Here is a 25,262-nt window from a genome sequence, read left to right as displayed (position 1 = left end):
TGTCCCCTCGCCGCCGGAGCCACTCCTCGTGTCGGAGCTCGTCCCTCGTGCCCGAGCTCGTTTCCCCTCGCCGGAGCCACCACTAGAACCCGTTCCCTCGCGCCAGAGCCTGTCCCCTCGCGTCGGAGATCGTTCCCCTCGCTGGAGCCACCGCCGGACTGCCGGAGCCTGCCCCCTCGCGCCCGAGCTCCGCCCCCTCGTCGCAGCCACCGGTGGAGGTTCAGCGGGGCGGTCTTCTGTTGCCGCCTCTTTCAAGGACGACCGGCGCCTTGATGGAAGGGAGGCCATGGCAGTTGCCTCGAGCCCAGCAATGAGCAGCGACCTTGAGCGCGACGGCAGCGACGGCCTCGAGCGCGATGCAGAGCGGCGGCGGGCCTGCGAGATTTGAAAAAAAAAAAAAGACTGGAACTTAAAAAAAAACAGGTCACTGAGTCTATTGTATATTAAAAGCAATACGAGAGATACGAAGAGAAGGCCTCATGTTAATCCACGTCACCCTAATTATTTTGACCGCTGGATACGAGATCTGAGGATAGAGAAACCCTGCGTACGTACCTACGTCCAAAAGAAAAAGAAAAAAAAGGCAGAACCCAAAATCATGTCCGTTGGATGGCACAACCTCACGCAGTCGAAGTATATGGACGTGGGTTCAAATCCCACACTGGTCACAATTTATAAATTGTAGGAGTAGTTCTTAGCACGGACAGTAAACTTACGCGGCAGTGTTCATGGACTGCTCTGTTGATTTTTACTAGCAAAATAAGAAAATAGATGTGCGCACCAAGGCCAAGTGCCAAGCACCTCATCGCTCATCCCCTAAGCGTTGAGTCTTGAGCAGACGAGAGTAGCTGCTGAAAAGAAGAAAAGAAAATCTGAACCTCACGGTCACGGCCTGAAATACCGTAGTGGGACGGCGGCTCTGCGTTGGCACATAATCCAGATAAGAAGCAGAACTGCAGAAGCGCAACAGATTATGTTTGTAACAATCAATTGTGCCATCGTGGTCATGATCTGTGACGGAAGTTCTGAGTTTCTTATGTTTACATTGATTTAATAGTACACACAAATGACACACACACCTATCATTTATTTGGTATTTTAAAAATAGTACTAAATCAAATAGATAACTCTGTGAATCAGAATACTGAAAATGTTTAATTTTGTTTCCTGCGCAATTGTGCGGGCAGCAGCGGTGTAGCAGTCAAGAATCCAATGAACATGGCTAATTTCTCCATCTCCTTGATGAACTAGTGGACAAGCGAGTCGCTGGCATAGAAGACGTGCAGAAACGCGCACACAGCGCACACCGACGAGGTGACTACCGTCGAGACCATCCTTCGCAAGAAAGGTTGTCAAACCGTTGAATCATCGCCTAACCAATGAGAAACATGACCAAAATCACGAGCCGTGAGATCCACAAACTCCATGGAGTAGACCATGATAGACATGCCAGAACCGCGATGTAGTTAGGAGATCCTTACCCTGTGCATCGTCGCTTCCACCGTCAGCCCTCTGCCGTGAAGGACACAAGAAACCTTACAGAAAAGGCAATAAAACGTTGATACGTGGTTTTCCTGACCTCCAGACGCCCTAACGAATATGGAAACTTGGTTAAGATTTAACGAGGATGACGTATTTGACTTGATTGATGTGCTAGAAATAAACATCACATGATGAAATATTTGATTCATTGATGGGCTAGAAATAAAATTCGCGTAGGCCATTACGAATTAATAAACGGGTGCAAGGTAGTTGCCGGACATGATTTGTAATGTGAGCTATATTCTTACAAATAAAATCCGCGTCGGGCCATTACGAATTAATAAACAGGTGCAAGGTAGTTGCCGGACATGATTTGTAATGTGAGCTATATTCTTACAAATAAAATTCGCGTTGGGCCGTTACGAATTAATAAACGGGTGCATGGTAGTTGCCGGACATGATTTGTAATGTGAGCTATTCTTACGTGAATCACGTCTGACATGATTTCCAAGATAATTTTTATGAAACAATTTTGGTAAGTAGGTTTCTGAAAAATAAATTTACCAAATCAATAACAATTTGTGTTAATTTGTGTTTTAAAAATGCATGCATTTTTTTCCACGGAGGGACCATGATGTGTGCCACAGAAAAATTATGCTTGATCAATAAAAGGAAACATTCTGCTTGATTAATAAAAGCATATTTTCTTTACATTAACACAAACAAAATTTCATAGTAGCGAAAACAATGTTTTGGTGTAACAGATAACGAATCATCGATACAAATTCACTCGACTTGAGTTTTGGCAACCGTTTTTTTTTGCGAAAGGTAAATGTCATATATCAAGGCAACCAACTCTTACAATACTATATTCAATTAAACAAAAATAAAATTACACAACTCCTTGAGGAAAAACTTCGGACTTCCAAACCACGTCGGAGCTAGGACAATGTTTTTGACATAGCTGCAAGGAAGTAACCAGTCTGAGCCAAAGGACCCCTGTGATATTGATCTAAGAAGCAGACTGTCATCCCAAAAGGTGACGACGAGGGCAGGATGATCATCATAGATTCGGCCAGACTGATCCATCAAGACCTAAACTTACTAGCTCTGAGGCTAAGAGGAAGTAGGCAAACCTCGAGATCAGAGAAAATCCACACCACCAAAGAGATCGTCACCGATGAGGTGGATCATTAGTCGAGAAAACCTTATTCTTAAACGGCATGACTCCGCCATATCCACTATAGCCTCGCAGCTGAGGAACCAAACCGAACTCTAAGAAACCTAACCACCACCTCTCAACGCAGGTCGGAATCCCCCCCCCCCTCCTGCCGTATGTAGCGGCTAACGGGGGAGGAGGGGACCTTCGCAAGGCCTGCAGGAAGCAGTTGAGCGAAAATGCCTTTTTGGAATAAAAGCGGCTAGGGTTTCGAAAGATATATACCTTTTTGTTTGGATAAGTTATGGAAAATCTTACGCGTCATGTCGACGACATATGGTGCAGAGTTCGACGAATGCATGCATGATATGACTATTGTGACTTCACCTATGAATGATAGACACCTATCATTGATCAGTGTTTTTAAAATAATATCGCAATACGTATACAGGGCAAAAAATTAAAAGTTATAAAAACATTTTCCGCGCAATAGGGCGGGACACCTCGCTAGTTTTAGCAAAATTAATAACTGAGACCACTGCTTTAAGTAGATCAATTGACTGAAACCAAATGAACACATATCCTCCTCTTGCCCGTATCCGTGTATGCTAGTTCGTACAGTTCCTGACATAATCACGGATCCATAATCACAGCCGCTTCGGTCGTTCGGCCACGGAGCCAACGTTGGAACGCACGATTCACTTGCTAGCTAACGACTCCCACACCTTATCGCAACTTAAACATGCTACGAATGCACGCGAACGGCCAACAGCCACCAACCTGATCGATCAGCAAACCACAACACAAGAACGCGAAAACGTGGCAAGGCTCGTGCCAAAACCACGTCATTCATAAGCGGTCGCAACCAGCAGCAGAAGAAGCACCAGTGCACCGCACCGCACAAAGAGAGTCTCTCCCCCGGTTCCGAGAAACCCAAACCAAACCCCCTCTCCTTCCCCCGATCCCCATGGCGTCGCCGGAGCCGGAGGTGTTCGACGTCGTCATATTTGGGGCCTCGGGCTTCACGGGCAAGTACGTCATCCGCGAGGCCCTCAAGTTCCTGCCCCCCAACGCCTCCCCGATCCGCACGCTCGCGCTCGCCGGCCGCAGCCGGGACCGCGTCGCCGCCGCGCTCCGCTGGGCGGCGGCCCCGGGGCCCGCGCCCGACGTCCCCATCCTCGTCGCCGACGCCGCCGACCCGGCCTCCCTCGCCGCGCTCGCGTCGCGGGCGCGGGTCCTGCTGTCCTGCGCGGGGCCCTTCCGCCTCCACGGCCACCAGGTCGCCAGGGCCTGCGCCGCTGCGGGGGCCGACTGCCTCGATATATCCGGAGAGCCCGAGTTCATGGAGCGCGTCGAGGCTGACCTCCACGAGGAGGCTGCCAAGAACGGCTCCCTCGTCATCTCCGCCTGCGGGTTTGACTCCATCCCCGCGGAGCTCGGGTTCCTCTTCCACTCCAGGCAGTGGGCGCCGCCGTCGGCCCCGGCCAGCGTCGTCGCGCACGTCAGCCTGGAGTCCGACAAGAAGATCGTCGGGAACTTCGGCACGTTCGAGTCTGCCGTGCTCGGCGTCGCCAACGCCAGCCACCTGCAGGCGCTGCGCCGGACCCGCCCGAGGCCGCCCAAGCCCAATGTGAGTTTCTCAATTGAATTTTTTTCTTTTTATAACCATCTTCTTAGATGTAGTGATTCATGAGGGGACTAGCAGTACTCCATTATAGCACTTTCTAATTTCAGTTAGACGGACGATTTACCTCTATTTGAACATGTTCCTGAATTTTCATGGTACAGCGAGCATTCTATAATGTCAACTGTAATGCTGATAATTGCTCACTTTATTGGGACAGATCCCGAATCCATGTCTTGGCACCTAGTATTAAGCTATCATGGAGTATATAATTTTTTTTGTTTCAGATTTAGCTCTTTGCGTAGGATTCTAGTGAATCTTGAATGAAACAGTGAGAGCGAGCGAAGAAACAAAGTCCCAAGTGTGCCAGGATGTTAGTACTACTGCTATTCATGGTGGAGCATACTTCTAGTTTTTATCATAAAATCCAGATAACTGTCTCTCAGAACATTTGGATTTTCTTTATTAGCGCCAATTTTGTGCCAAATAGAGAGATGCATGTATTTTCTCTGCTGGTTGGTATACTAGCACCATTTCTTTGTTTGTTTTCTAAAAGGTCCTAGTTTACTGGTATATACTACTCCCTCCGATCCTAAATTCTTATCGTTGTTTTAGTACAAATTTGAACTAAAACGATGACAACAATTTAGGACCGGAAGGAGTAGTAAGTAAGAAGGTTGAAGTTGATAGACTGATACAGAGAATAGGGAAGATACAAACCTTGTTGCTGTCTATGCCACTGAAAATATACACTACTGCTGATCTGGGAGTCAATATGGTGTATGGTCAGTTGGTCACCTGTCTACTAACTTGGTGTAGCTTTTTAGTTTTTCATTGTTTTTGAGTAATTTTGTTTTTCATTGTCATGCAGTTCTTTTATATATTGCCTACTCCTAACTATCATCTTTGTTTCAAAATGTCACACTGCTTGATATGTAATTATTTGGTACTGTCATGCATGTGGTGCCAACTGCCTACTCCTACCAGTCAATCATTACTAAATCAAGCTGACGTATATCATGAACCAACCAACTGCTACCTAATGATTAGCCGTTTATCTCAGAGAAACCTTAGTGCTGTCACATGTAAATGATGCCTACACCTAGTCACCTTCAATGCCTTTCGTTGTGTAAATTTATCTGCTTATGGGTATTTCTAAGCATGTCATATACTCATAGTACCCTGTTGCCATATTTTATTGGTACATAAATACTTCATGTATTCCTTTGTTGCCCTTGATAATGAATGCTTTCCTTTGAAGATACTACTTGGTACTACCAAACCCTTGGGGTCTACTCCTTCCGATCCATAAAAAGTGTCGTCCAATTAGTACAAAATTTGTACTAATTTACTATAAAATGGGCGACGCTTTCTATGGATCGGAGGGAGTATTTGGATCGGAGGGAGTATTGTTCTTTGAAGAAGTTCATATTCTTTGATACTCCCTCCTATCCATAATAAGTGTCTCGGATTTATTATAAAGTTAGTACAAAATTGTACTAAACCTGAGACACTTATTATTGATCGGAGGGAGTAAGGAATACCCATGTTTGAGGAGTTACCCGTTAGCCTTCATACCGGTTTTTAATCTTCCTTTATTTCCATGAGCAAGATTCTTCGGTAGCCAAAATAGTAAATTCCACTTAGTCCGAAAGTCATCTTAAATGGTAGATCCATTTGTGAAAATTTGGCCGTTTCAATTTACTGAAACTTGTAGACAATATCTGGCAGGAAAGGGCTCCCTAATAATTTGAGATATAGAGGTTATCACAAAACCTGTTTGTCCTGACGACGGTATTGTTCGGTGTATTGCAATTTGCAAGCTGCCACTATTCTAGTTGCATTCTTCTCTGAAACTTAATAGCACTAAGATCTATAATAAAGCATCATGACCTTGGAGTATTGTCTTACTGTATAACAATATCCCTGCCATCATGTTCGTGATCGACAGGTCGTAAATATCATAAACAACTACTTGGTATTCAGAAAACGTGAACTTGAGTATTGAAGGGAGCAATGAAATGAACAGCATTATGATGTTACAAATGATGTAGATGTCGAGGTTATTGCATATTATCATCTTAGTAACTCTGCAGAAGTTACAGAGAGGGGGAGGGAGGGAAAATGCTTGATGTAGACAAAACAAACCAGTGGACTTCAGCAATGCCAGAGTCTGAATTCTGAGTAAAGATCTAGTTGATCTTACAAGAATCGAACCTTTGTTGATTTTAGGTGTTTGGATCTTTCTTATAATAGATTGATCATGGTATGTGAATCTTGACAAAAAGAAATTCTGTAATAAGTCGTGGTACAAAGAGTCAAGCGAAAATGCCTGCCACATTTGTTTGAATCATAAATTCCTGAATCCATTGTGTGCAATGATGTATTCGGTGAGATTGTATGACGGAAATCAAACTAATTTGGATACCGATCACATCTGATACTAAGGTTTGTGCCATTATGCAGATTCCGGGGCCTCCACCTCCCAAAGGATCACTGATAGAGCATGACAAGTCACTAGGATTGTGGGTCATGAAGTTACCTTCTGCTGACACAGTGGTTGTGAAGAGGACGCTATCAAAAATGACAGAGCACCCCGAGGGCCTTCCTGGAGTGGAAGAAACCCCAGATTTTGCTGAGCGTAGGAAGGAATTCTGGGCTTCTGTTAAACCAGCACATTTCGGTGTGAAGATCGGCACCCGTTCCCTTCTGGGCGTTCTGCGGTTCCTCTGTACTGGAGTGTTCATCGGCATACTTGGGGGTTTCTCCTTTGGAAGGTCCCTCCTGCTCAAATTCCCTGAGTTCTTCTCCCTGGGGTGGTTCAGAAAGACGGGGCCGACAGAGGAAGAGGTCAGCAGCGCCTCGTTCAAAATGTGGTTCGTCGGGCGTGGCTACAGCGATGCGGCCCACGCAGCGTCGCAGCGTGGAAGCAAGCCAGACAAAGAGGTGGTCACCAGAGTCTCGGGACCGGAGATCGGGTACATCACAACCCCGATCGTCCTCGTCCAGTGCGCCCTCGTCTTGCTGAGCCAGCGGGGCAACCTGCCGAAAGGCGGAGTGTACACGCCGGGCATCGTCTTCGGCCCTACCGACCTCCAGAAGCGCCTCGAGGAGAACGGCATGTCGTTCGACCTCGTCTCGTCCAGGACCCTTCCTTCGGATTGAACAGGCTTCCTGAACGTGTTCGCTGGTGCTCCCACACCAATCATCCTGACTCTCGTCCATCGTCAAACCATGGCCTTAAACTACCTTCCGAAGAAACGTGGTCTTTATGTGAAGTAACAGTATACTGCGCGTGAAAGAACGAAAAGGTTGTACTGGCGTAATGTGAATCATATGGGTTCGATATATATTAATAAGTGTGTAATGCCTGGGATGCTGTTGCTGGAACTCAGCGACTTCAGTTGTTGCAGAGGATGCTTTGCTTTCGCTGTTTTGCTAGAGTACTGATGCTGACCTGAAGCCGGAAGCCCTTGAGGCGAGGAGCCTGTGTTATTCCTGATAAAAACCGAACGGGGTTTTCTGCGGTACACGTTCAAATCTTGTCGTGTCCTACCCATACGCGTCTCCGAGGTACTCGTACCTATGCCAGTAGGACACGATCGCATGGCGCCGCCTTCCCAGTTCCCACACGTATGCAGACTCACTCTGTTCATCAAACGAGTAGGAGTAGCAGTTTTCGTGGACCTGGGCCGCAGGGTGGGGTGAAGAAAGGCCTGGGTAGTTGCGTGTGGAAGCGGAGAGGCGGCGGCGCCTGGTGCGTGTGCGCTCCTCGGTCGGAACGGCAACACAGCCACCCGTTTGGGTCTCGGCCGGTCGAGCTGTTTCCCGAAGGAAGCGGCGGCTCACAGCCGTGCACGCTATCTCCAATCGGAGCAGCTGTGTGGCCTACGGATTCAGTTCGATCCCATGTGATCTGAGAGGGCCCTGGATCATGATGGTTCATGAGCTTTCTGTTGCGGTGCGCCCGCGCTTTACCAACGGCTTGTGCTGCTCCAGAAAAGACTTGGGGATCCATGATGGGTGTTGATGCGTTTCCATCCAGGATGTCGTCATCACGTGCCCATCAGAAAATAAGTATATTCTTTGACCGCTCGATCCGCGGTCGGAGCGAACAGGCTTCATGGTCCAAGACAGCGACCGCCGATTATTTTTTCTGTTAGCGTGTACATACACATACAGTGACGACCCTTTGCCGGACTATACAGATGCAATCAACAAGTGTATACATATCGGCTACCAAAACTTTCTTCTTTCTCTCTCTTTGCTTTGCTCCTAAGTACATGTGTGTTCTATGATTCTACCCGTCCCAACATTGAACCCCAACCTAGACTAATCAAACGACCAAAAACTCTGTAAAATTTTGTACACAAACGAATCAATTTTTCTGTACTTGTCTTCTCGTACGTGCGCACGTCACGTCGTCGAACACCTGCTGGTTTACTCGCCGTCGGCGTCGACGTCCAGCAGAGCGGCGAGCACCTCCGGCATGTCCGGCCGCTCGTGCGGCGCGTCCGCCGTGCACCGCAGGCCGATCGCCAGCAGCTCCCAGAACACCTCGCCGCTCGTCGCCAATCGATCACCCCCCGCTTGCGCTTTCACCAACTGCTGTTGTCTTCCCTTCCATCCCTCCTTGGCCGCGCGGCGAGCCCAGTCGACGAGGCACTCGTCGTCCTCCTCGCCGTAGCCAACGGCGCGCCGGCGCGTGGCGAGCTCCATGAGCAGGACGCCGAAGCTGTACACGTCTCCCTTCGTGGTGGCGCGCCACGTCTGCCCGTACTCCGGCGCCACGTACCCCACGGTGCCGGCCACCACGGTGCTGACGTGGGTGTCGCCAGGCCGGACCACCCTGGCCAGCCCGAAGTCCGTGACCCTGGCCCGGCCCTCGCCGTCCAGCAAAACATTACTGGCCTTCACGTCCCGGTGCACCACGGCGGGCGCGCACTCGTGGTGCAGGAACACCAGCGCCCTGGCCACCCCCACGGCCACCTCCTTCCGCCGCGCCCACTTGACACCGGCGTCGGAGAAGATGAGGGACTCCAGGGTGCCGCCCTCCAGGTACTCGTAGACGAGGATCTTGGCGGACCCCGAGAGGCACCAGCCGTAGAGCGTGACCAGGTTCGGGTGCGGCCACGTGAACCCCATCCGGCCCGCCAGCACCTCCATCTCCGCCCGGAACTCGCGCTCCCCGTCCCCGTCTTCTTCGCCGACATCGTTGCGACATCTCGAGAGCCTCTTGACGGCCACGGTGCGGCCGTCGGGGAGCACGCCGCGGTACACGACGCCGTGCCCGCCGCGCCCGATCACCCGGCCGTCCGAGAAGTCGCCCGTGGCGGCCACGATGTCGCGGTAGGTGAATGCGGTCGTCTTGTCCAGCCGGAACACCTTCACCGCCGCCTCGGTCGAAGTAGAGGAGCACCCGGTCGCCGATGATGATGACCACCCAGAAGACGGCAGCGGCGATGACGACGACGATGACGTTTGGAATAACTTGTGCTTCCCGTTCCCGCCACCCCCGCCGCACTTGGGGTGCTCCAGGTCCGGGTCCTGGTCCACCGGGTACCGGGCGCGCAGGCTGGTGACGATGAACACGACGCTGCCGGCGATGAAGGCGACGACGAGGGAGAAGAAGAACCATGCCAGAATAGTTCTCGGCAGCATCTTCCTGCCACGAGTAGCATCTTCCATTGGTTGTTGTTGCTTGCCAGCCCCAGCGACGGCTCGATCCCGATGCAGCGTTATGTTGGGGATTCCAATGAAGGACTGCTCGTCGAAGGTGCCGAACTGGCCGGCGGTCGGGACATAGCCATGGAGAAGTGGGTTGTACGAGACATTGAACATGGCCAGCTCGGTGAGTCGGCCCAGGCTCGCGGGGAGCTCTCCAGAGAGATTGTTGAATGACAAGTCCATCCTCTCGAGGCACCGAATTTGACCAACCTCGGACGGGATCGGGCCGGAGATGTTATTCCTGGACACGTTGAGGATGACGAGCGGCAGCTGGCCGATCTCCGGCGGGATCCGGCCCGTGAAGCCGTTGCCGTCGAGGTGGAGCAAGCTGAGGTTCCGCATTGCGCCGATCCGCGACGGGATCTGCCCGGACAGCATGTTCCTCGAGAGCTGCACGTAGCCGGAGATCGAGTTGGTCCTGACCTGCGACGAAGAGTTGTTCGTGCAGATGGGGAAGATCCCGTAGCCCTTGAGGATGCGGTCCCAGATGCTGCGGCAGTTCTCGCGGGTCATGACCGTGTAGACGAAGCTGAAGGGCGGGTAGCTGGCCGGGATCCACCGTTTCATGGCCTGGCACTCCCCGGACCCGGCCAGCACGCTCGAGTCCTCCCGGTTCTTGGCGAAGGTCGGGCCCGGGTTGTTCCCGATCTCTGCCATCTCCGGCGGGATCTCCCCGGTTAATCTGTTGTCGGCCAGGTTCAGCCAGAGCAAGCTGCTGCAGCGCCCGATCTCACGCGGTATCTGTCCCGAGAGCTTGTTCCCGGCGAGCATCAGCCAGAGCAGCGAGGTGAGGTTCCCGACGCTCGCAGGGATCCCGCCGGAGAGCGCGTTGTTCGACAGGTCCAGCGCCTGGAGCTCCGCGAGCCGGCCGTACTCCGTTGGTATCCCGCCTGAGAAGTTGTTGTCGGCTAGCATCAGGTACTTGAGGCTCTTCATCTCGGCCACCTCCGGGGGCAGATAGCCGGTGAAATCGTTGAAGCTGAGGTCGAGTCTCGCGAGCCTCGGCAGCCGGAGCACGCCGGACGCCACGATCCCGCCCGTGTACCCGTTGTGATGCAGCACGAGGTACTTGAGGCTCGGGGCGAAGCTTCCGAAGATCTCTTGCACGTCGCCTCCGAAGGAGTTGTTGCTCATGTCCAGGAACTGGAGCGCCGTGCAGTTCGTCAGCGCTTGAGGGATCCGCCGGTCGAACCGGTTCTTCCCGAGGATGAGCGTCTCGAGGACACCCAGCTCCCCGATTCCAGCCGGGATCGTTCCGGCGAAATTGTTCCCCCATAGAGACAGGTACGTTAAATTCTGGCACTTGGCGATGGAGTCCGGGAAGCTGCCGGCCAGCTTGTTCGCGGAGAGGTCCAGGGACTGGAGCCTGCAGCCGTCCTGGAAGGTGCTCGACGGAATGCTCCCGGTGAGGTTGTTCTCCGCGGCGCTGAATTGACTGAACCTTGAGACGCCCGGCCATAGCTCGCCAGTGAAGTTGTTGGAGCTGAGATCCACGCGCTCCAGCTTATTCCCGCAGCCGTCGAGCATGCCGGTGATGTTGCCCGTGAACCTGTTGGTGGACATGTCGAGTTGTTCAAGCTCTCCCGCGCAGATAGAAGGGAAGTTACCGGCCACGCTGCCATTAAGCCGGTTCCCGGACACGTCGAGCGTCCGGAGGTTCGTCAGGCCGGGGATGTGGAGCGGGCCCGTGATGAGGTTGTGTGAGAGGTTGAGGTGTGTCAGGCCGCGGCATTGGTTGAGGTCGTCCGCGGGGAGGAAGCCGGTGATGGAGTTATCGGAGAGGTCGAGCGAGACGAGCGCCGGGAGCCGCGAGAAGTTGCCGAAGGCCGGGCCGGAGATGGCCGAGTTCGAGAGGTTCAGCGAAGCCACGCGGCCCGCGGCGTCGCAGCGGACGCCGGCCCAATTGCAAGGGGAAGTGGCCGTCTCCGGCCACGCGTCGTAGTCGCCACGGTTGACCTTGTTGTTCGTCTGCAGGAACCGCTTGAGTTCTACCAGCACCGCCTTGTCTTCTCCGGCGCCGTTCTGGGCGCCTGTCAGCACCACCGAACCTTCAAGATAACAACGGAATTGATCTCAGAACTCCACGCGGAATCCAAGAACAGAGGAAACTCGAGAACAGAACAGAGCACGAAGAAATCGTACCTGCGACGAGGAGTAGGCAGAGGAGTTCGAGGAGCAGGGGAGACATGGCCAGCCTTCCTGGATCATGGAAGAATTCTATACGGCACGGGAAGCTACGACGACGGGGCGGGAAGCCTTCTCAATTCTCATGCGCGCAAGCAAGCGAGAGTAAGAGTTGCTTCTCCTCCTCCTCTGTTCCTTTGGTCCTTGCTACAATTCGAAGACGACCAGATGGAGTAGGCAAGGAACGACAAAAGGGCTTTACTTATGAACAAAACAAAAGTCACGGCTAATTATGGCTTAATAATCCACGTGTGGATGGAGCCGATGAACAGCCTAGTAGTATGACCCATGGCCGTCGCTGTCTCGTGTCGGGCCTTTGAATTCCTGCGCGATACCGTTTTGATCAAGGTTCTCGGCTTTGTTAATTGCTGCCGCTGACTGCACCGAGAGCCGGAAGCAGACTGCTTTGACTTGGATGTTGGCCTCTGGTTTTTCTTTCCCCTCCTCGCCCCTTTTTTCCATTCTAAGGCCTGGATTTGTCGCCTTTTTAAAACATTTGGTTGAGCGAACATTCGTGAGCAGTTCCCTGAATAAACATAGGAACAGGAAAAGGCGGCGAGTCGAATCAAACAATTGTAACATCTCAACTCAAGCCAAGTTTCTACGACGACCACGACAGGGGGCTCCTCGTTCCCAACTTAGAAATTCACGGGAACGCATTTATCGTGCCATATCCTTGCGTTTCCAGCCATTTTAGGCTATACTCCCACTCATAGTATTTACCAAACCATTTACTACACCGTGCGCCCTTTTGGGCTATATCTTTTGGGCTGCTCGATGTTTCCAGGGAACACCGGCCGCCCTTGTTGACGACGCTCTGGTTTGGTCAGCCTGCCGCCAGGGACAGAAGGAGAAGCGCAGGACGGCTCACGTACGAGCGCACGGGTGCCCGTGCCACGAGCTTTGTTGCGACAAAATTGAATGGAGGGAAGGATGGATTGCAACTTTGCAAGCAAACCCTGATGATCTGATGATGTCGTCGTGTCCGTCCCTTCTCCTAACTCCTCCTTAATTTTTCTTGTTATACACGTAATTTCCTTCTGATTCTAAGCTTTCCAACCCCGCAAAAAAGAAGAAGAATGATTCTAAGCTTTCCAATACGTGTGATTTCGAAGGCGTAATAACATGCGCATGATTTCGTGTTTTTTAAAAGGTAACGGTGGTGGGAACCGGAATCCCGGAATCCAACATCAGGTGGGCGATGTCGGTCGGGAATATTTCCTATTCCAAGGCCAAGATGAAGCGCTTTCGTGCTTTCTTAGAAAGGAATTCCTTTCTTTTTTTTTCAGTGCTTTCTCAAAAAGGAATTTGCACAAACTGTAAAGCCAGAGCAAGAAGATGGAGGAGATCGACCTGTCAATTGTCATACCGGAAACCAACAGCCGGGTAAGATGGATAATCCTGCACACATCATCACACGTCCGGACGTGTGCCCCGGAAAGTAGAATCGCTGAAGATCAGGAATAAATTCGCAAATATCACAAAGTAATTTGCTCCACGGTCTATGCCCTTGTGTGCACATCCACGACGGAGAAGGACGACAAGCAAACCGTTGCAAGCGCACGCAGGCTGCACGCACACTTCCGTTATCCTTCTGAAGAAAAACAATAAAACACCAGTTGAAAAAAAATCAATAAAACACGTGCTAGATCGCGTGCTTCCTGCAACGAGCCGGGTTTGATTCTTTCGTCGATGTCGACATGCATGCGCAAGCATTTCATGTCGCAAGGCAAGGCCTTGTTTTCTAAGAAAACTTCGACAATATTTCTACACGTTTTTTCTAACCTTATTATAGCGACGTGCAGTAATTTACTCTTCCGATCTTGTTGTCAAAATAATACATATTATTATCCTAGAGCGTAAAGTTAAGAAACAAAGTATCTAAACGCCTTTTAAGAATAGATACATCCATATTTGGGCAAATTTGAATTAAAAATTTAGAATCAGAATGAGTACATCATTTTTTCTATTATATACATGGCTTACAAGCATGCACGCAAAGCTCATGGAGTCATGGGGTTGAATTGATCGTTGTATGTCGCATCGCACGACTAACTTTTGAATTTACATGTATGCATGCATGGATGCGTTCCACGTCCATCTACCTATCAGTCCGTCCGTATAGTGTCCGTACGAAGGTACGAGTATTTTCTCCGGCGATTACTATACCTGAGTAATTTCGACCCAACACCGTGCTTTGACTTGCTCCGAAATATCTTGGATATTATTTTTTCAAAGTTATACACGTACGTACATTTGTTAGCTACTACTAATAGTTACCCAATTCGTTCTTTTACATGCCATCCATCTGTCCACTCAATGGATTCATACCTCCTCTCTTTACCGGAGGCGTGTGGAAAAACGGGAAAATATGGCTACGGTGTGCAAGCAGCTGGTTAGATATAGTGTCAAGGGAATTATTCAACCATTCTGAACGGCGTACGTGCTAGTAATAGTCTAATAGAATAGTGTGATGCATGTATGTGTAAGTGTGTTGTTGTTTTTTTCGTTTACTGTACCTATTCTTATGCATATACACTGTCCATAAAAGGACGTCGCATCCTTCCTCCCCTCTAGTTCAATTTAAATTTTGCCAAAAAAGCCTCAAACATGTGGATCATTTGAAATTTGGGATTCAGATTGAAATCAAAATTCAAAATTGGAATCTTCCCCATCGCCGTCCCGCGTTCCCGCTACCCTCGCGTCGCCGCCCACTTCCGCCGTCTCGCTAACCTCAGGCAAGCAGAGCCTATATCTAACCAGCTCGGGAGATTAACCAGCCGCCTACATAATGGTCTATGCATTAGTAATAAAACTTTGTATGACACAATAATAATTAGTTTATGACTGTGCATGACTCGATCAAACGTTACCTCCTTTTGGAGAAAAAAAATGTTACTCCCTCCGTCCCATATTAAGTGACTCAAATTTGTCTAAATATAAATGTATCTATACACAAAAAACGTCCAGATACATATAATATTTCGTCACTTAATATGTGATGGAGATAGTAGTTACCGTGAATGCCTCTTTTCAAAATAAAACAGATCGAAGGAGAAGAAAAGAGCTTTTTTTCTGAGAGACTAAGAAAAAGAGTTAGTTACCCACCAGCCAGCAATCTAGCTTGTTTCTTTCCAGGTTAGGTGACCAGGCCAGCGTACGTGACGGGAGACTAATTAGGCTGGTCGGTCGAACAAAATTAAGCAGCAACCGTGAAGAACAGCGTGTGATATTCTCCTCTAGCTAGCTCCCAGACGAGACACGGACAAACAAAATCCGGTAACAACATTGCACCTAGCCGCGCGCGCGGCGCCGCGGACAGGGAGCTAAAGCCGGGGACGTGCATGGGGCCGCCAGCTCGTGCAACCTCTCTTAATTCTGCTCGGCCCTGTGATTACATGGTACTGCTATACGTACACGTACGTACTTTACGCCTGGCAATTTAAGAGACGTACGGATCTTCAAGCATAAACTACTCTCGTGCCTTAATGATCGAGGATCAACTACTCTCATGTACTCCGATCCTAAATTCTTTATTCAAATTTGCCCAAATAAAGATGTATCTAATTTTGAAAGCGTCTAGATACATGTAATATTTCGGCAAGAACTTAGAATCGGAGGGAGTATTATATAATTGGATCGCGGCAGAAATTAATTATCGATACAGAATGTCAGAATGATATTGTTTGGGTCGAGCAGATCGATCGAGGCATGCGTCCATGGAACTGGTCGGGCGCACATGTGTAATTGCGTGCCAAAACCCATGCCGCCGTCAGGAATAGTACTACGTGGCAGTTAAACGGTTCTTTATTGCTAGCTAGCTAGCTGCCGGCGGACGATCCATCGATCCCTCTATAAGAGCATCCCCATTTGTAGTCCGGCGTTTGCTCGTATTGGCGACGCCGGCGAATTTTTGATTAGGGGGGACTATGGACCCAGTCACAGTTCCCATATTAAAAAACAAAATTGGCTAACATTTTAACAAACACCTCGCGGGCGTCGTCGGACGAGCAGGGAATGAGGCCGTCCGCCACTGCGATGGCCATGGACGAGTCCCAGCCGGCGGTGACGAGGAAGTAGCGCGGCACAGAGTCGCCGATGAGCTCGCCGTGGGGCGCGTTGGGAGATGTAGAGCTTGGTGCGCCGGAGGATGTTCGGCGGCGGCATGGACGGGTCCCAGCTGGCGGAGTCGTCGAGGAAGCGGCCCTCGGCGTCCACCAGCGCCTGCGTGGCCATGGAGGCGTCCGCGCTGACCCGGGCGTAGCCGAGCGCGCCGCAGCAGTTGGGGAGGGAGAGCGCGCAGAAGCCCGGGACGGCACGCGAGCAGCGGTCCGTCGCGGCCAGGGAGGAACACCTCGCGGGCTGAGGACGCGGATCCGGCTCGTAGGGGCTAGGCGGGGCGCTCCAAGGGACTCTCCTCGTGCGCGTCAGCACGGGGAGAAGAATGGCGGCGTCGGCGGGGCGAATCCGGGGCTTGGGGAAGCCAGCGACGGCCGCGTGCGGCAGGCGGCAGAGAGCAGCGACGCGGGGCAGTTCCAGGCGGCGGGAAGCGTAGGCGAGGTCGGTTGCGGCTTCGCGGGGGGGGGCGGGGGGGGGGGGGGGCGGGGGAGGTGGAGCTCGCGGGCGCGGATCGGGGTCGGGGGAGGCACCGGAGCCGGCGGAGGAGCTCGCCGGAGCTCGGGAAGACGGGCGATCGCGCAACGCCTCGCGCACGCGGCATCGTTCAAGAGGGGGCTGCGGGTCCGGGGGTGGCGCATGGGGCCGGGGACTGGCCGGAATGGCTGTTCCCCTTGGCGGCGGCGCCTTGCTGCAGAGAGAGGAGAAGCGAGAGAGAGAGAGAGAGAGAGAGAGAGCAAGGAGCTCAAGAGAGATGGAGAAGACGAGGAGAAGGAGTTGAGCACGGGTGCGCCCGCGAGGCGCTGATCGCCCTGAAGCTGCTCCTCGCCGAGGCCCACGCCCAGTCTCCTCCTCCGGGCTGTTGAGCAGCAGCGGCGAGGAGGAACGGCGGGAAGGAAAGCAGCAGCGCGCGGAAGAAGAAGAGGAGGCCGGGGCAGGGAGGAAGACAACGTGCTTGTGGTCCAGTACACGTGTCCTTTTTTTTGTTGGTGGCCCTTTGTTCTGGCGGTGGACTGAGTACGCCGGATGAAATTTGATTTGCGCCGGGGCGAAAGTTGCTTTTAGGCGTGCGGCTGGGAACGTTTTTTCTCTTAGACGTCTCTATGCGGTAAACTCTGTTCCTTCTTCCGTCCTTGGAATGCGTGCGTGCGTACGTCGCGATCAGCGGCACATGCATGCCTAGCTGCGTGTGCCCGCCGAGCGTGCGGATCATCGACAGCGATGCATAGTGAACGTGCGTGAGGGACAAGGCAGAGATCAAGGGAATTCGATCGGTTCGTACGTATGCATGGTCGGACGGGAACGGCACACGGCACCAGCCGGACACACGCGGCGAGATTGTTTATGCATCGACGTGTACGCGCCGGCAACTCATGTGGATCCACGGCTGCATGCATCGGTTGATGGATGGATCGATCGGTACGACGTAGTACGTGCATGCGCAGCGTGCTCAATTCGATACTGAGCCGAGACCGACCCACCCACCCACCCTGGTTTTGCGTGTGGGTTTTGGCGCATGCTTGCAATTTGGGACGGGGCGTGCTGCCCCTGGTTGTTACGCGGGGGTTTACCGGGTTGTTATCTAACGCGCGTGGAGGTTTGCCTTGGAAAGTTGGGATCGGTCGATCAAGTTAGAGTAGAAGTGATGATATATCCTTTGCGTTTTTTTTATAGGAGTGTTCGGGAAAGGAATCCCTAAAAAAGAAAGGAATGCGAAAACCACCCTGCAAGGCTGTAACTATCCAAAGTGTGCACGCTCTACGCTGACGTTGCGATTTTGTCCTGTTCATATCGTACCGTGGATCGATCGAATGGTCAAAGATTTTGATCTCCGTAGTGATGCGTGGCATATCATGGGAACACACAGCAAGTCTTTTACTACTCCTAGTCTTTTTAGAGTAGCAAGAAGCCGTTGGAAAAGCGCATGCGCACCAGGTCGATTTCGACAAAACAGACCTCGTGGCCGATCTATTTCATCAGATGAACCTCGCGCGAAACTATTTCACAAGGATAACCTTTTTGCTCAACGCCCGACAAAGAGGCGTTAAAGTAGTGCATCCCGCGCCTAGCCTGTGGGCGTTGAAGTCCTGCCAGCGTGGCCAGGCAAAACCAGCGTGGAATTAGACGGGCCCAGCAATCAGGTCATGTAGCGCCCAGGGATTTGACGCTATAGTCTGGGGAATATAATGCGCGGCCGTTCCTTCTCTGCATCGGACGCACTAACGGGCCGGCGTTCCCCTCTCTTCTCCGCACGACTCGCTAGGTAAACCTCGATTCCGCCCAGATTTGTGAGTAGATTTGTTGCCCCTCGTTCCCCGTAGGTATTCCTCGTCGATTGCAGCTAGTTCGTCCGCAAATTTTGACCGATTTGATTGAAGTTTAGGCAAACCCTAGATCTCTAAGGTTAGCGAAATTGTTCGTAGTTAAAATGTGCAAATCCTCCATAGGAGAACCCTAGATGTGTAAGCATTGCGAATTTGTTCCTAGTTAATTCGGATTGAGTAGTTCTATTAATTTCTAGGTTACCCGATAGCTCCTCTGTTATGAGTTGAAACTAGTGAATGGATGAAAGCAGCAGCCTCTCTGTCCAATTTGCAATTAGTAGTTCTATTACATTGATTGTTGTAAGCCGTGCATATCAGAAATTGTAGAAGAATTTTGTTGTAGTGATTTGATTGCACGGCTATCATTTTGTACAAGGCTGAAATGGGTGCAAGTGATTTTATACCTACTCGGAGATTTGATTGTGAGGGAAAATGTAGGAACCTGATATCATTTTGGTTCTTTTTGTTAGTTTGCTATTTTTAGGTATACAAAGGAAAAGGGTGCAATATGACATGATATGCATGGTCTGGTTTTTGTTTGTTACTTTGCTCTTTTTAGGTGTAGTTGATATCATTTTGTACAGAGAAATATTGTTTAGGATAGGTGAAAGATTGCAGTAGCATCCAAGATAGGGCTCATTGCATATTACATAACATGAAATGAGGAAGTGTTCTGAATAATATATATGTACGTATCTATGTAATGGCAAAAAGACAACTTTATAAATTTCTGTTGTGGGCCAATTCGTCAATGTGTCTGGTTTATGGACATTTTAGGATGGACATTAAGGTATACATATTATGGACAATAACATTATTAATTGTTCTCCATATTATTTTGTTGCATAATGGACATTATGTTTTGGTGCGGGTCATTTTATATGGTGATTGTGAATATAGTAGTTATGTACGCATCGGTTTGCTTTGTTTCAGACTTATTTTTTGCAAATCTCATACATTGAGATGTAGGAGATTTGTTGCCTATTTTAACCATGGGAAGCTAACATCATTTTTGAAATAATGTGTTGATTGCCCATTGCAGACACGATGGCGCTTCTGAATGAGCATTATGATCAGCATCACCGCGCGCGTATGATGCGCGAGGAAAATAGGGTAATTAGAAGTTTCAATACAAATTATGACATATCCTTGTTTGGTTCAATATCACTCTCTTACTTTTGGGTTTATTATTTTGCAGGAACTAAGACCACTGAAACTTAGGTCTCATGGGGCCTCATCGAACGCCATGCGGTATGATGAGAGGTACACATAGTACATCGAGTTGACCGGGCTCCTCCCGTTCATACAACTGGTAACCCGCTCCACGGCTTCATTGAACGCTGCTGCAATCACCACGCTGGTGGACCGGTGGAGGCCCGAGACGCATACATTTCACCTAATGACTGGTGAGATGACCATGACTTTATAGGATGTTTCCATGATCCTAGCACTACCCATCGAGGGAGAACCCGTATGCATGAACACGAACTCTTCGGGGTGGCGCGAGCAAATGCAGCAATTAATTGGGAGGGCACCCCTTGAGGCTGAAGACCCCATGCATGACAGGGTCCCGGCGGGAGCTACTTATACTTGGATCACGCAAAACTTTGCACAGTGCCCCCTTGATGCTCCAGATGAGATGGTCCAGCAGGACGCTCGCGTGTACGTGTGGTACGTCATCAGCAGGACTCTATTTGCCGACGGAGGTGGGAGGACAGCCCAATGGATGTGGCTCAAGGCATTGACTCTATGGGACACTAAATGGAGCTGGGGTACGGCGGCACTTGCCTACCTATACCGATAGGTAATAAATTGTTCATACATTGTTTAATTTGACTTCAAATTGTGAAATTGACTCTATGGGTGACGTGTAATCATTATATTGTTTGCAGTTGGACGATGCTTGTCGAAGGATCGGTACTGACAGCGGGATTGGCGGTCCTTTGCTTCTTCTTTCCGTGTGGAGCTGGGAGCGCTTCCCAGTGGGTCGGCCTTGGGATGATCATGGCAACCCACTGCGTCGACCAACCTGGGCATACAAGTGGGACCGGGTCTCGGAGAGCACGAGCTCCACAAAAATTCTTTACAAGCAATACACCAATGAGTTTGATGCACTAACTCTGCAGCAGGTAACTATGTACACTTATTCACTTTGTTTGCATGTTATGATTCCAATCTTGAACTTAGAACGGGGCAACATTTTGTAGGTTGTGTGGCAGCCATACGGAGTGGGGCCAACTTTTGGCCAGACATTCGAGTTTGAGCTAAACCCCAAGTGCTTGGAAGAACGACATATATGGGTGATTCGTTGCCCCATGGTTTGTATGTGGGCCGTGGAATTTCATCTCCCACATCGTGTCATGGCCCAATTTGGATTGTTTCAGACAAACCCACCGGAAAGGAAGGACACGAGCATAAGACTTCATGAGTAAGAGTTAACATTTAAGGTGTTAACCATTGTGAACATTTATCTTGTTGTACTAATAGCATGCCTTGTAATTTGCAGTATGGATAGGAAGAAGTGCAAGAAAATACATGACTGGCCAGTGGTTCATGGAGAGCACGTGGACAAGTTCAAGCGGTGTCTTGAGAAGGCAAACCAAGCTCGAGGATCCCAACTTAGGGAGCACTGCCCACTAGCATTTAGCAACTATCTTTGTTGGTTTCTTGCTAACACCAGAGTACTATATGTCCACCGGCTTATGACCCGGATATTCTTGAAGAGCCCGTCTTATTTGACGATGTAGCCGACCTCAAGTACAACCGAATCATAAGGGAAGGGACGCAGACATATTTTGCTCCTGTGCTCAAGTTTGTGGTAAGTTTTCGAATATTCATGTTTCCATGTCGCTTGCTGCCACTTGCCGATTGACCCTAACATGAATCTTACAGCGCGAGGAGATCAGGAAGGACGCCGATGCTTGCAGTCAGTTCTAGAAACCACGGGAAAGGGGCATGAAGGTCACAACACACTTCGGGAGTTTGTGAAGGTACATATGAAGAATCATCTTACAGTCATACAGTGTTGTTAAGGTTACATAATGCATATTAAATTGTGAAATTATAGCGAACGGGACAAAGACTTCGGCGGCTAGCGAACATTATGGGAAGCCATGATACTGAGATTGTGACACCATCACAGTCTGCTGAGGATGTAGAAGCCTCTCCTGGTGATGATGTCGAAGCCTCCAGTTCTCACTTTGAAGACGATCTGTCCATGGAGGTTTGATTCTAGTACTTAGTGAACAAGCTTGGCATTTGTCTAATTTATTATACTTACGTGTTGTTCTCAATCACAGGAAGGTGAAGGAGATGATGTGGATGACAACACCACTTTGGAGGCCTGGCAGCGCTCTGCTATCAAATTGAAGCCTCGCAAGCCCTTCAAGCGCTTTACTCCTTCGGACTACAAGAAGAGAAGGAAGGTTGTGTTCGATGATTCCTACGAAGATCAAGAAGAAGAGGAAGAGGAGGAAGATGAAGAACAAGACGAAGATGAAGAGGAAGAAGATGTCCAACCTGTTCGGCAACGGAAGACGGCGATTCGAAAAGCTGTTAGACGCTCAACTAGGAGTAGCAAAAAAAATTAGATGGCAGTACGATATTCTTGGGACATTGTTTGATCTAGTGAACTTTTGTGAACTTGTGTCGACCTTGTGTGATAGCTGTCAATGCTCCAACTTGCTTCATGATATATGTGTGTGGATCTAACTATTGTTAACATTAGTTAATGTGTTGCAATTTCCTAAATGGGTTGCATTGCTGGAAAATCTGTTAGTTGTTATTGTCAGTTGTTATTGTCAGTTCTTGTGTGCTTTGCTCAGTTCATGAGCAATTAACGACGTTAGCGCCTAGCTGGTATGCGCTAACTGTGTAGGCTTCACGCCGCACAACCCGGCACGAAAAGGTGTAACGCCCCAGCTAGCGGCGCTGCACTACAGAAGTTGACGCCTTGTGGTTAGGCGCTTTCTGCGCTAATATTGTTCTGGGAGGTCACTGGAACTTAATATTGACACAATTATGGTATAGCGCCTACGGACGAGGTGCGGAACTATTAAAGGCAATGCCCTGGTGACCGGCGCTAAACTGGGACAACACCGTCGTTACGCTAGGAAAATTGTCGAAGGGTTTCGCGCCAACATATAAGGCGTTAGGTACATGGGTGTAGCGCCCGCCGACAAGGCGCTAGACGTCAATATGCGATAACCTAACTCTAGCCGTACAAAGTAGTAGTGGTCTAGCCCTTAGACGATGATGTGCTCTTTCCCTTAAGCCTTGGAGGGAGAACAAGGCAGGAAACGGTGGCGGGAAAAAAAAGGGGGCGGGAGAGGGGAAATGGGAAACGGTGGTGGGAAAACCTGGCGGGAAACGTTGGCGGGAAAACGAAGCAGGAAAACGAGTCGGGAAACGGTGGCGGGTAAAAAAGGCGGGAAAAAAATGGCGGGAAACATTGGCGGGAAAACATGTTGTGAAAAGGAGTTTCAGAGCCTACATATACCTCATCTCTGGTAGTCATCCAAGCATTCTTCCCACGACTGTTTTTTCCAATATTCCAGCGTCCCCAATGAGTTTGCCTTGCTCCGACTAGGGCAAGAGGCTGAGGAAGATGAAATAAGCGATGTTGCCTCCGGGGGTGGAACATTTGAGGTGTTGGTGCGGCAATCTATGCAAGGTGAAGGAGGTGACAGATTTTTTGGATAAGTTGGGCATGAAGTTTTTCATGTGTGCGAACTATGAGTATGATCCAGCTGTCTCGGTTTCGCCCTACGACAAGCCTCCGGTAAGCACATATAGGTGTGGGCAAACATGTTGTGTGTCTCATATTCGAATTATTTGTAACATTACGCTTTTTTGCAGTCTCCTCCGCCCCTATGCATGTGGTATCGTTGGATTGACATGAAGATGCCAGATTGGGTGGTGGAAGAGATTAAGACAAGGTCACGAAGTGCATAGCAGCGTTTCCACGCGGAGGAGCGTGCGGCAAAAGCTGCAGCTGAGGAGAAAGAGGAGCAAGAGAGAGAGAGCTCAAAGAGCATAGGGAGAAACAACGTCGTTACTTTGACAAAGCACTGAGGAAAAACAGGGAGAAAGCGCTGCGCATGCAAGAGGAGGAACGAAGGAGGAAGGATGCTCGTGAGGCAGAAAGGGAGAGGCAAAGAGAAAGGGCAGCCATCGCAAAGGCTGCAGAAGAACATGGCGATACGAGTGGAAAATGGCCTAAGTGGACTCAGTAGAGCTTGTACTGTGTTTCAAATGTATTTGCTATCTTTTAGTCTGTCCAACTGCGGTATTATCGATGTATGTTAATTTAGTCGTGACTTGGTTCCGTAACCAGCACATTATCGATGTATGTTCATCTATCCAAGTAGTCAAGTAATGTAGTTGAACAAACCGCAAGAATTGGTTGTCAACTATTTATCTAATTCGTGGCTTTTCACATTCTTAAGGAAATGGCCTTGGCGCCCACCGACAAGGTGCTAAACCCTCACTCCGCAATACAACAGCATTTCAGTAAATGGCCACCTACTCCGGCATGAGACGGTATTTCAGTAACTGGCCCCAGCAAGAAGGTTAGTGCCCACCGACAAGGCGCTGAACCCTCAGTACACAATACAAGAGGGTTTAGCGCCCACCGACAGGGTGTTATGGTTCTTAAGTAACGCCTGTTTCTTGGGTGCTAAATGTTGGTACATCAATATCCATAAGAAACCAAGTACGTTACCATACTGGACCTATACAACAAATCACATACCGATCCATACATACGCACAACAAGCGGGTAGTTCATGAATCGGCACACATACGAAGGTCATAACGTGATACATACGAAGGTCATAAACGTGATACATTACAGATGATATCACACCGAAGGTGATATTGACATACAACACATGATACAACTAGATAAGTTCCATTCCCTACCACATACTGATGATAACCTACGACACATAGTTGCATATAAGAAGACATGACACACGGCTTGAAACGATATAACACCACCATAGCATCGTACTAGACGAAATGAACACTCAGTACTGTGTATGCTTGTACCAGTCTTTTCCAGGCACTGATCCATCAACGAAGCCAGCATAGCAATTCCGCTCGTGCACCCGGGTGAAATTACGGAAACCCAAATCTGACATGCCATCATCTGACCCAGGTTCATCTGTTAAGAGTGGGTACGGATCGACAACCTCATGAAGATGAGCGATAACATCGAAAAGGATTGTACGCCTTGTAAATGGAGTGACAGGACCTTCAAATGAGTCTTCAATGGCGAAGGTTAGTTTCCTCATCAACTTGCACTGGTACTGTGGTACGAAATGGCTCTGGCATCTCCAGCCTTAGCTTCTTCGGAAGCTGCCATGGATCACGTATCCATGCTTTTAGCTTGACGCATCGAAGGTCCCCAGGCATTAGGTACTCAATAAACTCGCCGCCCAGCTGGTTTACAATCTTCTCTACGAAGCCTCTCTCGTACCCATCTTCAGAAAGCCCATCGAGTGACAACACAGTGCTGAAAGGGAGCACTGCCTCTTCTCCGCGGTACGAATGTTTCCACCGAGCAAACTTTACAGTGCACCCATTGACCTCCAATTGCATTGATTGATTCAACGCAGTCGTGCAATCATCAGGATCATTGAAT

General features: G+C 49.9%; 2 protein-coding genes and 1 pseudogene across 2 annotated transcripts; 2 read left to right on the top strand and 1 right to left on the bottom strand.

Annotated features, from left to right (window-relative positions):
• Positions 1-3,483: 3,483 nt before the first annotated feature.
• Positions 3,484-7,696, top strand: LOC100821895 (probable mitochondrial saccharopine dehydrogenase-like oxidoreductase At5g39410). The gene is made up of 2 exons (XM_003562715.4): positions 3,484-4,271; positions 6,732-7,696. The coding sequence occupies exons 1-2, from the start codon at positions 3,609-3,611 to the stop codon at positions 7,428-7,430; spliced, it is 1,362 nt and encodes a 453-aa protein (XP_003562763.1). The 5' UTR covers positions 3,484-3,608; the 3' UTR covers positions 7,431-7,696.
• Positions 7,697-8,373: 677 nt separating this feature from the next.
• LOC100833129 (probable LRR receptor-like serine/threonine-protein kinase At1g74360) lies at positions 8,374-12,578 on the bottom strand. The gene is made up of 2 exons (XM_014898924.2): positions 12,135-12,578; positions 8,374-12,040 (listed from the first exon to the last, which is right to left on the bottom strand). The coding sequence occupies exons 1-2, from the start codon at positions 12,178-12,180 to the stop codon at positions 8,706-8,708; spliced, it is 3,381 nt and encodes a 1,126-aa protein (XP_014754410.1). The 5' UTR covers positions 12,181-12,578; the 3' UTR covers positions 8,374-8,705.
• Positions 12,579-19,663: 7,085 nt separating this feature from the next.
• On the top strand, positions 19,664-23,569 carry LOC100832818 (annotated as a pseudogene).
• Positions 23,570-25,262: the final 1,693 nt, after the last annotated feature.

The sequence above is a fragment of the Brachypodium distachyon genome, chromosome 1 (assembly GCF_000005505.3).
Source record: "Brachypodium distachyon strain Bd21 chromosome 1, Brachypodium_distachyon_v3.0, whole genome shotgun sequence".
Lineage (NCBI taxonomy): Eukaryota > Viridiplantae > Streptophyta > Magnoliopsida > Poales > Poaceae > Brachypodium > Brachypodium distachyon.
The sequence above is the reverse complement of the archived record's forward strand: the minus strand, read 5'-3'. Positions and strand labels throughout refer to the sequence as shown.